The sequence below is a fragment of the Ailuropoda melanoleuca genome, chromosome 13, assembly GCF_002007445.2.
Source record: "Ailuropoda melanoleuca isolate Jingjing chromosome 13, ASM200744v2, whole genome shotgun sequence".
NCBI lineage: Eukaryota > Metazoa > Chordata > Mammalia > Carnivora > Ursidae > Ailuropoda > Ailuropoda melanoleuca.
The window spans coordinates 63,532,728-63,547,387 of NC_048230.1; the positions used below are offsets into that span (position 1 = coordinate 63,532,728).

At 47.8% G+C, this 14,660-nt stretch overlaps 1 protein-coding gene across 8 annotated transcripts in view; it reads left to right on the forward strand.

Moving 5' to 3' along the window:
* ZHX3 (zinc fingers and homeoboxes 3) overlaps positions 1-14,629 on the forward strand; it is a 130,188-nt gene extending 115,559 nt beyond the window's left edge. For 7 of the 8 annotated variants that reach the window (XM_034641303.1, XM_034641301.1, XM_034641306.1 and 4 more), the window contains 2 exons: positions 9,492-12,506; positions 14,327-14,629. In XM_034641303.1, the coding sequence (XP_034497194.1) occupies positions 9,644-12,506; positions 14,327-14,337 (2,874 nt within the window). In that variant the 5' untranslated portion in view covers positions 9,492-9,643 and the 3' untranslated portion in view covers positions 14,338-14,629. The remainder of the gene's footprint in view (positions 1-9,491; positions 12,507-14,326) is intronic. The other variant, XM_034641308.1, reaches the window with a different exon arrangement.
* Positions 14,630-14,660: the final 31 nt, after the last annotated feature.

Consider the following 14,660-nt stretch of genomic DNA (forward strand, 5'->3'; position numbering starts at 1 on the left):
AAAAAAAAAAAAGAAGCTGTGGTCCATATATACAATGGAATATTACTCAGCTATCAGGAAGAACAAGTTCTCAACATTTGCTGCAACATGGACAGCACTGGAGGAGATAATGCTAAGTGAAGTAAGTCAAGCAGAGAAAGACAATTATCATATGATTTCTCTCATCTATGGAACATAAGAACTAGGATGATCGGTAGGGGATGAAAGGGATAAAGAAAGGGGGGGTAATCAGAAGGGGGAATGAAACATGAGAGACTATGGACTATAAGAAACAAACTGAGGGCCTCAGAGGGGAGGGGGTGGGGGAATGGGATAGACTGGTGATGGGTAGTAAGGAGGGCATGTATTGCATGGTGCACTGGGTGTTATACGCAACTAATGAAGCATCGAACTTTACATTGGTCCGGGGATGTAGTGTATGGTGACTAACATAATATAATAAAAAATCATTAAAAAAAATCAGTTATGTTTCTGTATACTGACAGTGAAAAATTGAAAGAGGAAAACAGTCTCATTTACAACAGCATCAAAAGAATAAAATAATTAACTTAGAGAGTTAAAAGACTTGTACACTAAAAACTGCAAAACTGTGCTTAACGAGATTAAAGAAGACACAAATGGATAGGAAGACATCTCTTGTTCATGGATTAGAAGAATTAATATTGTTAAAATGCCCATGCTACTCAAAGCCATCTCCATATTCAATGCAATTTCTATTAAAAAGCCTAATGGCTTTTTTTTTTTTTAAGAAATGGGGGAAAATCCTAAAATTCATATAGAATCTCAAAGGACCCTGAATAGCCAAAACAATCTTGAGAAAGGAAAGGAAAGCTAGAGGCTTAACAAATCCTGATTTCAAAATATATTACAAAGCTATGGTGAGCAAAATGGTATGATACTGACATAAAGATGGACGTAGACCTGTGGGACAGAATAGAGAGCCCAGAAGTAAACTCTTGCATGTTGGTTCCCATGATTTCTAACAGGTGTGCCAAGGCTACACAATGGAGAAAGAATAGTCCCCTCAACAAATGGTACAGGAAAAACTGGATCTCCAAATCAAAAAGAATGAAGTTGGACCATTACCTCACAATGTATACAAAAATTAACTCAAAACAGATTAAAGACCTAAACATAAAAGCTGAAACTATAAAATTTCAAGAAGAAAACATAAGGGAAAAACTTCATGACAGACATTGGTTTGGTAATGATTTCTTGGATATGAGATGAAAAGCACAAGAAACAAAGGCAAAAGTAGACAAATGGAACTATACCAAACTTAAAAACTTCTGCTCCTCAAAGGAAACAATCAACAGAATGAAAAGGTGACCTATGGAATAGGAGGAAATATTCGCAAAGCATGTGTCTGAGGAAGGATTAGTATCTAGAATATATAAAGAATTCCTACAACACTAAAATAAATAACCTGATTGGAAAATGAACAAAGAACTTGAATAGACATTTCTCCAAGGAAGCTATACAAATGGCCAAGTATATGAAAAGATGCTCAGCATCACTAATCATTAGAGAAATGGAAATCAAAAAAGTGAGATATCACCTCATACCCATTAAGATGGCCACCAACAAAAAACTCCCAAACAGAAAATAATAAGTGTTGACAAACATGTGGAGAAATTCTTTGCACTGGGAATGTAAAATGGTGTAACTGCTATGGAAAATATTATGAAGGTTTCCTAGAAAATCAAAAATAGAATTACTGCGTGTGCAGCAAACCTATTTCAGGGTATATATCCCAAAGTAACAAAAGCATGGAGTTGAAGAGATATTTGTATACACATGTTCATAGCAGCATTATTCACAATGGGCAAAACAGGAAAGCAGCCTAAATATTCTTCAACAGATGAATGGATAAAGAAATGTGGTATATATGTACAATGGAATGTTATTCAGCCTTAAGGAGGAAGGAAATCCTGTCACATAATATAACATGGATGAACTTTGAATGCCAAGTGAAATAAGCCAGTCACACAAAGACAGATCCTGCATGCTTCTGCTTTTGAAGTATCTAAAGTTGTTGGACTCATAGAAGTAGATAGTAGAATGGTGGTTGCCAGGAGTTAGGGAAGGGGGGAAAGGGGACCCATTGTTGTTCAGTGGGTATACAATTTCAGTTTTGCAGAAGAGAGTTCTCAAGATTGGTTGCACAAGAAAAGTGCATATAGTTAACTCTCCTGTAGTGTACACTTAAAAGTAGTTGAGATGGTAAATTTTATATTACATGGTTTTCACCACAATAAAAAATTGAGGGTAGAATCTTACTAAATGCTATTTTGGTTTTTCTCCTTTATTAATGAAATTAATTTTTTTAGAAATTTCCTAATACCGGGGCACCTGGGTGGCTCAGTCAGTGAAGTGTCTCCCTTTGGCTCGGGTCATGATCTCAGGGTCCTGGGATCAAGCCCCGTGTCAGGCTCCCTCCTCAGTGGGGAGCCTGCTTCTCCCTCTCTCGCTCCCCCTACTTGTGTGCTCACACACGCGCATGTGCTTTCTCTGTCAAATAAATCTTGAAAAAAAGAAAAAAAAGAAAGAAATTTCCTAATATTTAAGACACTCTTGCAATCTTGGTCTAAACCACAGCTTCATCTGTGACAGATGAGCCAATTTCCTTAATATACAGAGGACTCTTTGCAATGCTGAGCAAAATAAGTCAGAGAAAGGCAAATACCATATGATTTCACTCATATGTGGAATGTAAGACATAAAACAAAGGGAAAAGAAAGACAAACCAAAAAAACAGACTCTTACCTATAGAGAATAAACTGATGGTTACCAGAAGGGAGGTGGGTAGAAGGACGGGGAAAACGATTGGGAGTGCGCTTATGAGGAGCACCGAGTCCTATAAGGAACTGTTGAATCACGGTATCATACGCCGGAAACTAATAGAGCACTGTATGTTAATTATTCTGGAATTAAAAGAACAGATGGTGGACTCTCAAAATCCCATAGAAAAATGGATAAAAATAATTTATTACCAAATGTCAGTGATAAGTGAAGAGTCTTGGCCATGCCTATAAAGAGATGTAAGTTAAAACAGTAGTGACCGGTTTTTTATGTACCAAATTAAGAGAGACTAGAAATAGTAACAATAAGCAGTGGTAGTGAGGGCACTCTCATTCTGTGGTGGTGAGAGTGAAAATCAGCATCTATTTGGAGGGCAACTGTGTTTGCTTGTTTTTTAAAGATTTTATTTATTTATTTGACAGAGAGCAAGCGAGCACGGGTACAAGCAGGGGGAGCAGCAGAGGGAGAGGAGAAACAGGCTCCCAGCTCAGCCAGGAGCCCAACGCAGGGCTCGATCCCAGGACCCTGAGATCATGACCTGAGCCGAAGGCAGACACTTAACCGACTGAGCCACCCAGACGCCCTGGGGAACTTTGTATTTTGCTAACAATATTTTACTAGTCAGAAATTCTTGTTTTGTTTTGTTTTGTTTTGTTTTTGTTTAAGTAAACTCCATGGGAGCTCCATGTGGGGCCTGAACTCATGACCCAGAGATCAAGACCTGAGCTGAGACCAGGAGTTGGATGCTTTACCAGCTGAGCCACCCAGGCACCCCCTGGTCAGAAATTTTTGTAAGAAATTCAGAATTTCAGGGGCACCTGGGTGGCTCAGTCATTAAGCGTCTGCCTTCAGCTCAGGGCGTGATCCCAGCGTTCTGGGATCGAGCCCCGCATCAGGCTCCTCTGCTGGGAGCCTGCTTCTTCCCTCTCCCACTCCTCCTGCTTATGTTCCCTCTCTCGCTGGCTGTCTCTCTCTGTCAAATAAATAAATAAAATCTTTAAAAAAAAATAGACATTCAGAATTTCAGAAAATCTCAAAGGCACAAAAATATATGCAGGGACAGTTATTGAGCTATTGCTTCTCATAGTTTAAAAACTGGAGAAACGCAAATGTCTGCTAGCAGCTAGATTGGTGACGTAATTCATGCTGCGTCAGTAAATTAGAACATTGTTTAAAAGAGTGAGACAAACGGTAGACTCTGACACTCTTCCCATTGTCATGGGAGGAAAATGAGCAGAATGGAGTGTAAAAGTACAACTCTCTTTTTTGTTTTTTTAAACAAAGTGGTTATAGTAATCTGTGTCTAGAAAACGTATTTGACATAATGGACACTAGATTGTTACAGCACTGGCTATCTTTGGGGTGAGTAGGGTGGATTTTCACTTTTCTTCATTGTTTCTGAGAGAAATTTCTGCATAAGGAGCATAATTTGAAAGAGGAAGTAAAAAGGATAACTTTCAGTGTAAATTTATGTTGCTAGCAATTTTTTTTAAAAAAGGGAATGCTACCTGCAAGTTTTTTGTTTTGAAATCAGTGAAGACTTACATAAAGTCTGCTATATCCCATGATCAACTTCTGAATATGTTCCATGACTTTTTGAAAGCATATGAAGTTAGAGGACTGTGGGTGTCACTGTTAAAGTCCCAGGAGACAGATCAGTCCTCAGGGTAGCCCAGGAAATCTTGGGCCCCCCCCCACACTGAGAACCCCCAACTTCACAGTTTCCATCCCAGATGCCTGAGGATGGGGAGGAGCATGGGGAGCCCTGTCTTGTCATGTACCATCAATAAAGTATACTGTATCCCCAAAATCTGAAGCTGATTACTGTAGAATATTCGATTACATTCTGTCAAACCAGCCTCTGGTAGTAGTTACATTCTCTGCCTCCAGTGTTGTTGTCTACTTGATCTTTCAAAACCACAGTACATGTTACAGTCTTTCACTGTGGTTATGTTCCTGTAACTCTGTCAGCTGCTCCCATGATCCCTGTTTTTACTGATAACTCGGGGGCTGTTCAGGAGGCCTGCAGCCAGACTTGGGAGAGAGTTTGCCCAGAGTTGCATTTCTAAACATTGGAGTCTTCCTGTTGAGCTTACTGTCCTTCCAGTTCCTTCCACAGAATTAAAACAAAAAAGTTCTTATCTTTATGAATTTGATCTATAAACTCATATTTTTTCAAGCTCCACATTTATATTCTGTAGTGTTGAAATGTCATGGTTATTAGCTGCAACTTTGCTAATTTAGTGAATTGAACAACTCTCTCTCAATTCCCAAAGACAGATTTTTTTTTAAGTTATATGCTGTTGTTCTTATTTCTTCACTAAAAAGGTTATAAGACAGAGTATAGAAAAGATTATATAAAGAATGATGAACGTACAGTTGTCATCTGGACCTTCTCTGTGAATCTTGGCAGCATAAAACCTTGCATGTGTATCAGCCCACGTCACTCAGGGCTTGATTTAGGAAACAGTGTGTTTCCACATGGTGATTAAGATCTCATTTGTCAGAGCTGGTCCATGAATGTCTTCTGGACTAATGGATTTCTAGATAATTTGGGCTTTACCCTTTAAGTACCCCTTTTATTGGATACCCTTTTAAAAGTGTATGACAAAGAAACCCAAACTTACCTAAATGGGTAATGTTACTAAAAATAGCCCCCTGGTAAGCATCCAGGTGACAGGTAGATGGGTGTTCACTGAAGAATTCTTTCAACTTTGTCGTAGTTTGGAAATTTTCCTAATAAATATTGAGGAGGAAAAGATCACTTTGGAAAGTCCTGCGAACCTTATTCCAGCAATGTTGTTACTCAGAGAGCTCCGTGGGTGGAGCAGTTAAGGCTGCAGGTCCTGGAGCCAGACTGCCTGGGGCTCTGTGCAGCCCCTGCGGCTGCCTAGCTGTGTGCCCTTCAGGCAGGTGCCCTACCTCTCTGAGCTTTGCCTGTCTTGTCTGGAAAACGGGAATGAGAATAGTTGCTGCTCCAGGGTTGGTGGGGGGAGCGAGCCGAACAGATGTGTGTGCAGAGCGCCCTCCGGCACTGAATGCTACATGTTGGCAGTGGCGGCCACTACCCCCATAACTGTTATTGTCAGTTGCCGTCCGCGTTGACCACTGAGCCACTCAGACCATCACTAGGAGTGCCACTCTCCTTGATCATTGGCTTGAATGACAGCTTGAGGCTACTTTGAGACTTAATTTTGCATGACAAGGGAATTTTTCCCCAAATCAAGTCCATCTTTATGTTGTCCACTTTCCCAAGCCTTTGCAAGTGAAATACCAGGAACGTGATTGAATGCTTCCTCGGTGAAGCCCAGCCCCATCCCAGACCTCAGTGGTGGCACTTTGATGTTGGTGCCCTCTCGGCGGGGCCCTGCACGCTCCTGCTCCTGAATTCTGCTGCCCCCCACCCCGGGAGAGCACAGGGCTCTTCGTTTGTGCTGGTGCTACTTCTAGCTGGCAGCTCTGTGTTCTCTTCCCTCTCTCCTCTCCACCCTTCTGTTCACGACCACTGCCGTTCACCTCTACACAGGGCAGAGATAAATCCTACCAGGGTACGTCAGGCAGTATCGCCAATGAATGACGTCCCCTGTATAGGGACCTCAGAAGTGGGAAGCATGCCCCTCTTGTACAAAACTGATTGTGTTAGAGCTCTGTCCTCTGCCCCTCTCGGGTTTGACCTTTTAATGGTTTTAGTATATTCACAGGTTTTTTGCAATCATCATGACTAAGAACATTCCATCACCCCAAAAGAAATCTTGTCCCCATTAGCAGTCACTCCCCAGTCTCCCCCTCCCTCAGCCCTTGACAACCACTAATCTCCTTTCCGTCACTATGGATGTACTCTTCTGGGCATTTCATACAAATGCGGTCATAGAATAGGTGGCATTTTGGGGCCACCTACTTGCAGTGAGCGTGTTTCCATCTGTGTTGTAGCGTGTAATGGTACTTCTTTCCTTTTGATGGCTGAATAGCCCTCCATTATCTGGCCGTGCCAGATTTTGTCTGTTCGTCCATCTGTTGACGCACATTGAGGGGGCTCTACCGTTTAGCTATTATGATGACGTCATGAATATCTGAGTACAAGTGTTTGTGTGAATATGTTTTTACTTCTTTTGTGCGTATACGTAGCCCTGGACTCACTGGGTCTTGTGGTAACTCTGTATTCGACTTTCTGAAGAACCACCAAACTGATTGACAGAGCAGCCATGCCAATTTACACACATCTCACCGGCAACGGGGGAAGCTCTGATTTCACCCCATCTTTGCCCGCGTGTGTCATTATTTGTCCTCGTGATGGCAGCCGTCCTGGTGGGCGTGAAGTGGTTTGGGTTTGCGTTTCCCTAAAGACGAATGATGTTGAGCACTTTTGTATATGTTCATCGGCCAGTTGTAGATCATCTTTGGAAAAATACCTATTTAAGTCTTTCACCTATTTTTTTTTAAAGATTTTATTTATCTATTTGACAGAGATAGAGACAGCCAGCGAGAGAGGGAACACAAGCAGGGGGAGTGGGAGAGGAAGAAGCAGGCTCTCAGCAGAGGAGCCTGATGTGGGGCTCGATCCCATAATGCCGGGATCACGCCCTGAGCCGAAGGCAGACGCTTAACCGCTGTGCCACCCAGGCGCCCCTCACCTATTTTTTAATTGGGTTATTTGTCTTTTTATTGTTGAGTTGTAAGCATTCTTTATATATCTGGATACAAGCCCCTTATCAGATACATGATTTGCAAATAAACTCCCATTCTGTGAGTGGTCTTTTTTACTTTTGTGATGGTGGCCTTTGAAACACAACTATTTTTGATTTGATGGAGCCCAGCTTACCTGTTTTTTCTTAGGTCACTTGTACTTTCAGATATTCTATTTGATGTCGTCGGTGACTTATCTGACAATGCCATTTGCTCACTGGATACATAACTGCATTGTTAGTTTTCCTGGTTTGGAATTGCGAAGCACTTGGTTTAAAATGTCTGCCAGTAATATATAGAGGGTCTTAGAAATGTTGATACTCGTTGAGCTGGTAAATCCATTTCTGTGCATTTAGCCTCAGGAAATAATTTCATAGAAGAAATGCATCCTATATGCTCAGGGGTTGTTTCCCTGTCACCTGTGAGAGTGGAACCCTGGACGCCTGTTCAGTAGCGGTGGAGGGTGATTATGCTCATAGTGCGACATTGTGAGGCAGCTGTTGAATATTATCATTATGAAGCTTATTTAATGAAAATGTTTATGATGGAATCTTCAGTAAAATACAAAACACAAGTATGTGCCCAGTATGACTAATATATGTATAAGATATTTGCAGATATTTGGACTAGGAGGAAGGGTATACAAAATTATAGGTGATTTTATTTTCTTCCATTTAATTTAATATTGATATTTTATCTTTCCAGTTAAAAATTAAAAAAAAATATGTTTGCCTAACATTTCAGATCAGTGAGAAAAGGTGACGAGTGGTTAGGCCTGGTGTGTTTACCCGTCCCCACCGCAGCTGTTCTTGTGGTAGGGATGATTTTCTATCGCCATCATCATCAGGGTGAGACCTGCAAACAGAAAAATAGTTTCTGTGTGTATTTAAGAACGTGAATAGACATATTTTAATTCTTTTCACGTTTTCATATCAAATCTAAACACTGGTGATAACCTGATTTTGGAATTAGAATTACTATTTTAGTCATTATTAGCCTTACAGTTTGCTAAAAGAAAGGAAATGATGATTATGGTGATACTGTGTTAATAATAGGGACCAAGAAACACTTTTCTTATGGCATCTCATGAAAGAATATATTTTACACGTAAATAAACCAATCACCCCAGTGTCTGAATAAATTTCAAATGGATCAAAGATTTTAAAGTTTTGTTTGTTTTTTGTTTGTTTTTTAAGGAACAATAAAGTAAAGGCACCAAAGGAAACAAAAATGTCAGCACAATATTAGGTCACGTGCGGAATGCCTACCCAGGGTGAGGACACAGGTGCTGCACCCGGAGAGAGAATGTACGGCTTGCCGTACCACAAACTGGGTCTGTGAATCCCCTGCACCCCTGACCTGGGGCTCTGCCTGAGGGACAGTGGTCCGGGGTATAGCCAGTAACTCTAAGGCGACCCCTCTTCCGTGGCCAGGAGTGGGTGTGATAGGGCAGCAGGCAGGGAAGGGCCCCAGAGGGAGGCCCGGCTCCTGTGGCAGCCAGACACCCCACCCCCCACTTCATACACTGCAGCTGACTTTGGCCTCTGGGCCTGACTTGGGAGAGGCAGAGGCGGCGTCTTGTTCTCATATGTGGGAAGGCTATGAAAAGAAAAACCCTTGTTGGCCCAAACATTTAAACAAGAATTACACTAGGATGTTTTGTTCTCACTCTGACATGGTCAGAATTAATTTGGAGATCCAAAAGAGGATTATTTTGTTGTTACTGTTGCTTGGTTTTTGAATCTGAGTTACTTAATACAAGAATACAGAGGGAAATACAAAACAAAACACATGGCTTCAGTCTATCAAATGGTATTGGAACGTCCCCAGGTCATTCTTCAGGCCACTGCTTTGTTGGTGTTTGGGGGGCTCGGCACTCAAGCTGTGGTGAACTTCTTGAGAAAAGGCCCCGATGATAGAACGCAAGCTGCGGGGCACATCTGGGTATCTGGAAGGACACAGGCAGAGGTTAAAAGATCATAATCATTTTTTTTCTTCCTCCTTAGGTTTAATAGGAAAAACTTGCTTTCTGCAAACAACTGAAAAAACTGTCCTTGGAAACTGTTTCTTTGGCCCACATGGAGCAGCTGGAACTTATACTGTGAGGCCCTTGATGGGACAAGCTCTCACCCCCTGATCGGCCAGAGTGATTGTCACCATGGCCAGCAAGAGGAAATCCACCACCCCATGCATGATCCCCGTGAAGACCGTGGTGCTGCAGGATGCCAGTGTGGAGGCCCAGCCCGCTGAGGCTTTACCCGAAGGACCCCAGCAGGAGCTGCCCCCTGAAGTGCCTGCCAGCAGCAGCGAGGCTGCCCAGACGTCCGGCAGTACCGATGGCACCGCCCTGGCCAACGGGCACCGGAGCACTTTGGACGGCTATTCGTATTCCTGCAAATACTGTGATTTCAGATCCCAGGATATAACCCAATTTGTGGGACATATGAACTCAGAGCACACAGACTTTAATAAGGATCCAACTTTTGTATGCACTGAATGCAATTTTCTGGCAAAAACTCCTGAGGGGCTTTCTCTGCACAATGCCAAGTGTCACTCGGGGGAAGCCAGCTTTGTGTGGAATGTGGCCAAGCCAGACAATCATGTAGTCGTGGAGCAGAGTGTCCCCGAGAGCACCTGCACTCCCGATCTGTCGAGCGAGCCCAATGCCGAAGGGACCGACGGACAGGCCGAAATCATCATTACCAAAACTCCAATCATGAAGATAATGAAAGGCAAAGCTGAAGCCAAAAAAATTCATACACTCAAGGAAAACATCCCCAGTCAGCCTGTGGGTGACACGGCCTTATCAAACCCATCAGCCGGGGAGACGGAGGTGAAGGAGGGGGACCACCCCTTCGTCAATGGGGCGGTTCCAGTCAGTCAGCCGGCCTCCACCTCGGCAAAAGGGCCGCATGCGGCCAACGGGCCTCTGCTGGGAGCGGTGCCGGTTCTGCCAGCCGGCATAGCGCAGTTCCTCCCCCTGCAGCAGCCGCCCCCCGTGCACGCCCAGCACCACGGCCACCAGCCGCTACCCACGTCCAAGTCCCTCCCCAAGGTGATGATCCCCCTGAGCAGCATTCCCACCTACAACGCAGCCATGGACTCCAACAGCTTTCTGAAGAACTCGTTCCACAAGTTCCCCTACCCAACCAAAGCTGAGCTTTGCTATTTGACTGTGGTCACCAAGTACCCAGAAGAACAGCTCAAGATCTGGTTCACAGCGCAGAGGCTGAAGCAGGGCATCAGCTGGTCCCCCGAGGAGATTGAGGACGCCCGGAAAAAGATGTTCAATACTGTCATTCAGTCCGTACCCCAGCCCACGATCACCGTCCTCAACACGCCCCTGGTCGCCAATGCTGGCGGCGTCCAGCACCTCATCCAGGCCGCCCTCCCAGGCCACGTGGTGGGGCAGCCGGAGGGCACGGCGGGAGGCCTGCTCGTCACTCAGCCGCTGATGGCCAATGGGCTGCAGGCGCCCAGCTCGTCCCTGACGCCCGCCGTCACGTCGGTGCCCAAGCCGCCCGCCGTGGCGCCGGTGAACACCGTGTGCGCCAACACCGCGTCAGCGGTGAAGGTGGTCAACGCGGCGCAGTCGCTGCTCACGGCGTGCCCCAGCATCACCTCCCAGGCCTTCCTCGACGCCAGCATCTACAAGAACAAGAAGTCTCACGAACAGCTGTCCGCCCTGAAAGGAAGCTTCTGTCGGAACCAGTTCCCGGGGCAGAGCGAGGTGGAGCATCTGACCAAAGTGACTGGTCTCAGCACCAGGGAGGTGCGCAAGTGGTTCAGCGACCGCAGGTACCACTGCCGGAACCTGAAGGGCTCCAGGGCCGTGCTGCCCGGCGACCCCGGCGCCATCGTCCTCGACCCCGGGCCCGAGGCACCCTTCTCCCCGTCATCGTCCACCAAGGCCCCCGAGGGGCCCTGCGTGCCGCCAGCTGCCGCCCTGGCCGCCCCGCCATCTGCCAGACGCCAGGCCTGGCACCAGACCCCCGACTTCACGCCCACCAAGTACAAGGAGCGAGCCCCCGAGCAGCTCAGAGCCCTGGAGAGCAGTTTTGCACAAAACCCCCTCCCTCCCGATGAGGAGCTGGACCGCCTGAGGACTGAAACCAAGATGACCCGGAGGGAGATCGACAGCTGGTTCTCGGAGAGGCGGAAGAGAGTGAGCGCCGAGGACCCCAAGGGGGCTGACGAGGGTGCTGCCCCTGAGGAGGCAGCGGCCGCCGAGGACGAGGCCACAGAAGACGAGCTGGCGGTGGACCTGAGGGTCCCCGGCGAGGACGGCGCCCTGGAAGGGCTCGGCGGCCACGCGCTGGCGGAGCGCAAGGTCAGCCCCATCAAAATCAACCTCAAGAACCTGCGGGTCACTGAGGCCAACGGCAGGAGCGAGCTCCCGGGGCCGGGCGCCTGCGAGCCCGAAGACGATGGGCCCGGCAAGCCGGCCGAGCAGCCCCCCGGCAAGGCGAGCTGCAAGAAGACCGCCCAGCAGCGGCACTTGCTGCGCCAGCTCTTCGTGCAGACGCGGTGGCCCAGCACCCAGGACTACGACGCCATCATGGTCCAGACCGGCCTGCCGCGGCCCGAGGTGGTGCGCTGGTTCGGCGACAGCAGGTACGCCCTGAAGAACGGCCAGCTCAAGTGGTACGAAGACTACAAGCGGGGCAACTTCCCTCCGGGGCTGCTGGTCGTCACCCCTGGCAACCGGGAGCTGCTGCAGGACTATTACCTGGCGCACAGGACGCTGCGCGAGGAGGACCTGCAGAGCCTCTGCGACAAGACCCAGATGAGCCCTCAGCAGGTCAAGCAGTGGTTTGCGGAGAAGATGGGCGAGGAGACCCGGGCTGTGGCAGACACGGGCGGTGAGGACCAGGGCGCCGGCGAGCCTGCAGTCGTTCACAAAGGGACAGGGGACGCGTATTCGGAGGTGTTGGAAAACAGTGAGTCGTGGGAACCCGGTGCCCCTGAGGCCGGCTCAGAGCCCTTTGACGCCCCGAGTCCCCAGGCTGGACTTCAGCTGGGTAAGGAGTCCATGGGGGCCGGGGCCATCCGCTGTGGGGTGGGTGGGGGCCCCGACGGGCCATGGGGGTGGCTGCTGTCCCTAAGCTCCCTGGCAGCAGGACCAAGTGGCCGGCTGCTTCAGGGGGCACCTGGTAGCAGAAGCCATTACAGCATAATAGGAATATGACCTTCCTGTGTCGTTAAGAGAAGGAACATAGTGGGCCTACAAGGATGCAAGCTTTTCTAGCCATTTCTTAGCAGTGGGAGAAGAGGTCAAAGCGCCATCAGAATCAGACAGAACCACAACCCCTGGGTAGGAGAGAGCAACAGGACTGTTGAGGAAATTAGACTTTCCGCAAAAGGAAAGAGGGGCTTGGATTGCCCCTAGACGTGGGAAGTGCTTTTATTTAAATGGTGAAAGTCCTGTAATTTGCATTTATTGCTCTTTCTGATTTGGGGAAGTGGAAAATCATCTTCCCTCTTAGACATATATGTAATCAAAAGCTTGAGTTTCATTTCTCAGTTTCTCTGGATCATATCCCTGGTGTTAGCACTTGAAAGAAAACTTTAGAAGATAATTTATCGAAGTTAGTTTTAAAGCCACAGACCAGTCATGTTGTTGGTATTGGGTCCTGACCCCTGGGTTCCCAGCCTCCCCTTTCCCTCCTCATCCTTGGGTGTTTGCCTCCTTAGAGGCCTCATCACAGGGTGGCCAGGAGCCTGTGGAAATTGAGCATGTGTCTGGATTCTCAGATTCTCCGATTTGGGGACCCTTAGAAGTTGATTTTGGGGCTGATATTTCCAGACTTGACCTGTTTTCCTCCAGGCCCCCGTGAGAGAGTGAGGCCCTCACAGACGGTTGTGGGCTCCAGGGAACGGGACTGGCTTCACAGGGCTAGTGGCGTCAGGCACCGTCTCCAGCACTGGGTGTGCCCCTGGGGAATGCCCACCCCCAGCTTGCTGGCAACTACAACAAACTAATTTCTTTTTCTGTTTGTTTAAATTAAAATTTCACTGAAGTATATTCTTGGGTAACTGGAAGTAGGGTGGTGGTTACACAACCTTATGAATATATTTAAAGCCATTTAGTTGTACATTCAAAAATGGCTCAAAGGGTAGCTTTTATGTTATGTATATTTTATCACAATTAAAAAGAAAAAGCTAACCTGGAGGCGGGATGAGTGGGTTTGAGTCACAAGCACTGCTCCCCGCCCCCGCTCCTAAATACACCGCTTGGCGAAGTATGATGTGCCCGGTGGGACAAAGCAGGCGTGGCCCTGTGGCCTCCTTCTCTTCTGTCTGAAGCAGATATCACTTGGGTTCAGGAAGGGCTTGTCTGTGTGTTTGTACTTGGTTTCTCCATGGCCAGCCTCCGTGCAAGGGCCATGTTGGTGAGCGTCACGGACTGCGGGCCTCTGAACAGCCCCGTTCCGTCGAGCGCAGGGGCAGAGGACATCAGTAGGATGTGGGCGCCAGCCCCCGCCGCTGTCATGTGAGAGCACGGATTCTGGAGAGCCGGTGGGGAAGGGCGGGAGGAGGCGGATGAGGACAGGGCTCCAGGGCAGCAGCGGCCTGGGGTTCAGTGGCACGGGTGGGTTGGAGGGTCTGTAGGTCTCGCCCAGTGCAGCCCACCTCCCGTCCTTACCTGGCACGCCCTGCTTCCCGGTCCCTTGGGCGGCAGGGTGGGCAAGCGGCTGGCAGGAAGGTACAGCTCCTGGCGTTAAGAGGGCCCCAGAGCCAGCGCCACCAGCCTAGCATGGCGAGGACCAGGCTGTGGGGCGGCGAGGGCTGTACAGGTGGCAGCTGTTGTGAGGGTGACAGGCCTGTGTTTTCTCCTCAGAAACAGACTGAATTTGAACTGATTACTCTGAAGGACTGGCCAGTCCGGGATGCCGCCTGCCACGTGGAAGGGCTCAACCCGACTCTCTGCTGCCACATGCTGTTCCCATGCTCGCTGCCGCCGCCGCCGCAGGGCATGCACCAGAGCTTCTGGGGGCCTCGCCGCCAGCCCGGAGCCTGCCGCCACCCCCGGCCTGCCACCACCGAGTCCTCCAGCGGGGAGAGTAGAGTGCTTGTCAGTTCTTCCTCCCACCGTGTAGGACCTTTCCTTTGCCTTCCAGTGGATTAAATGGTTCAGATTTCATATTCATAGACACGGAATCAAGTTTTTAACC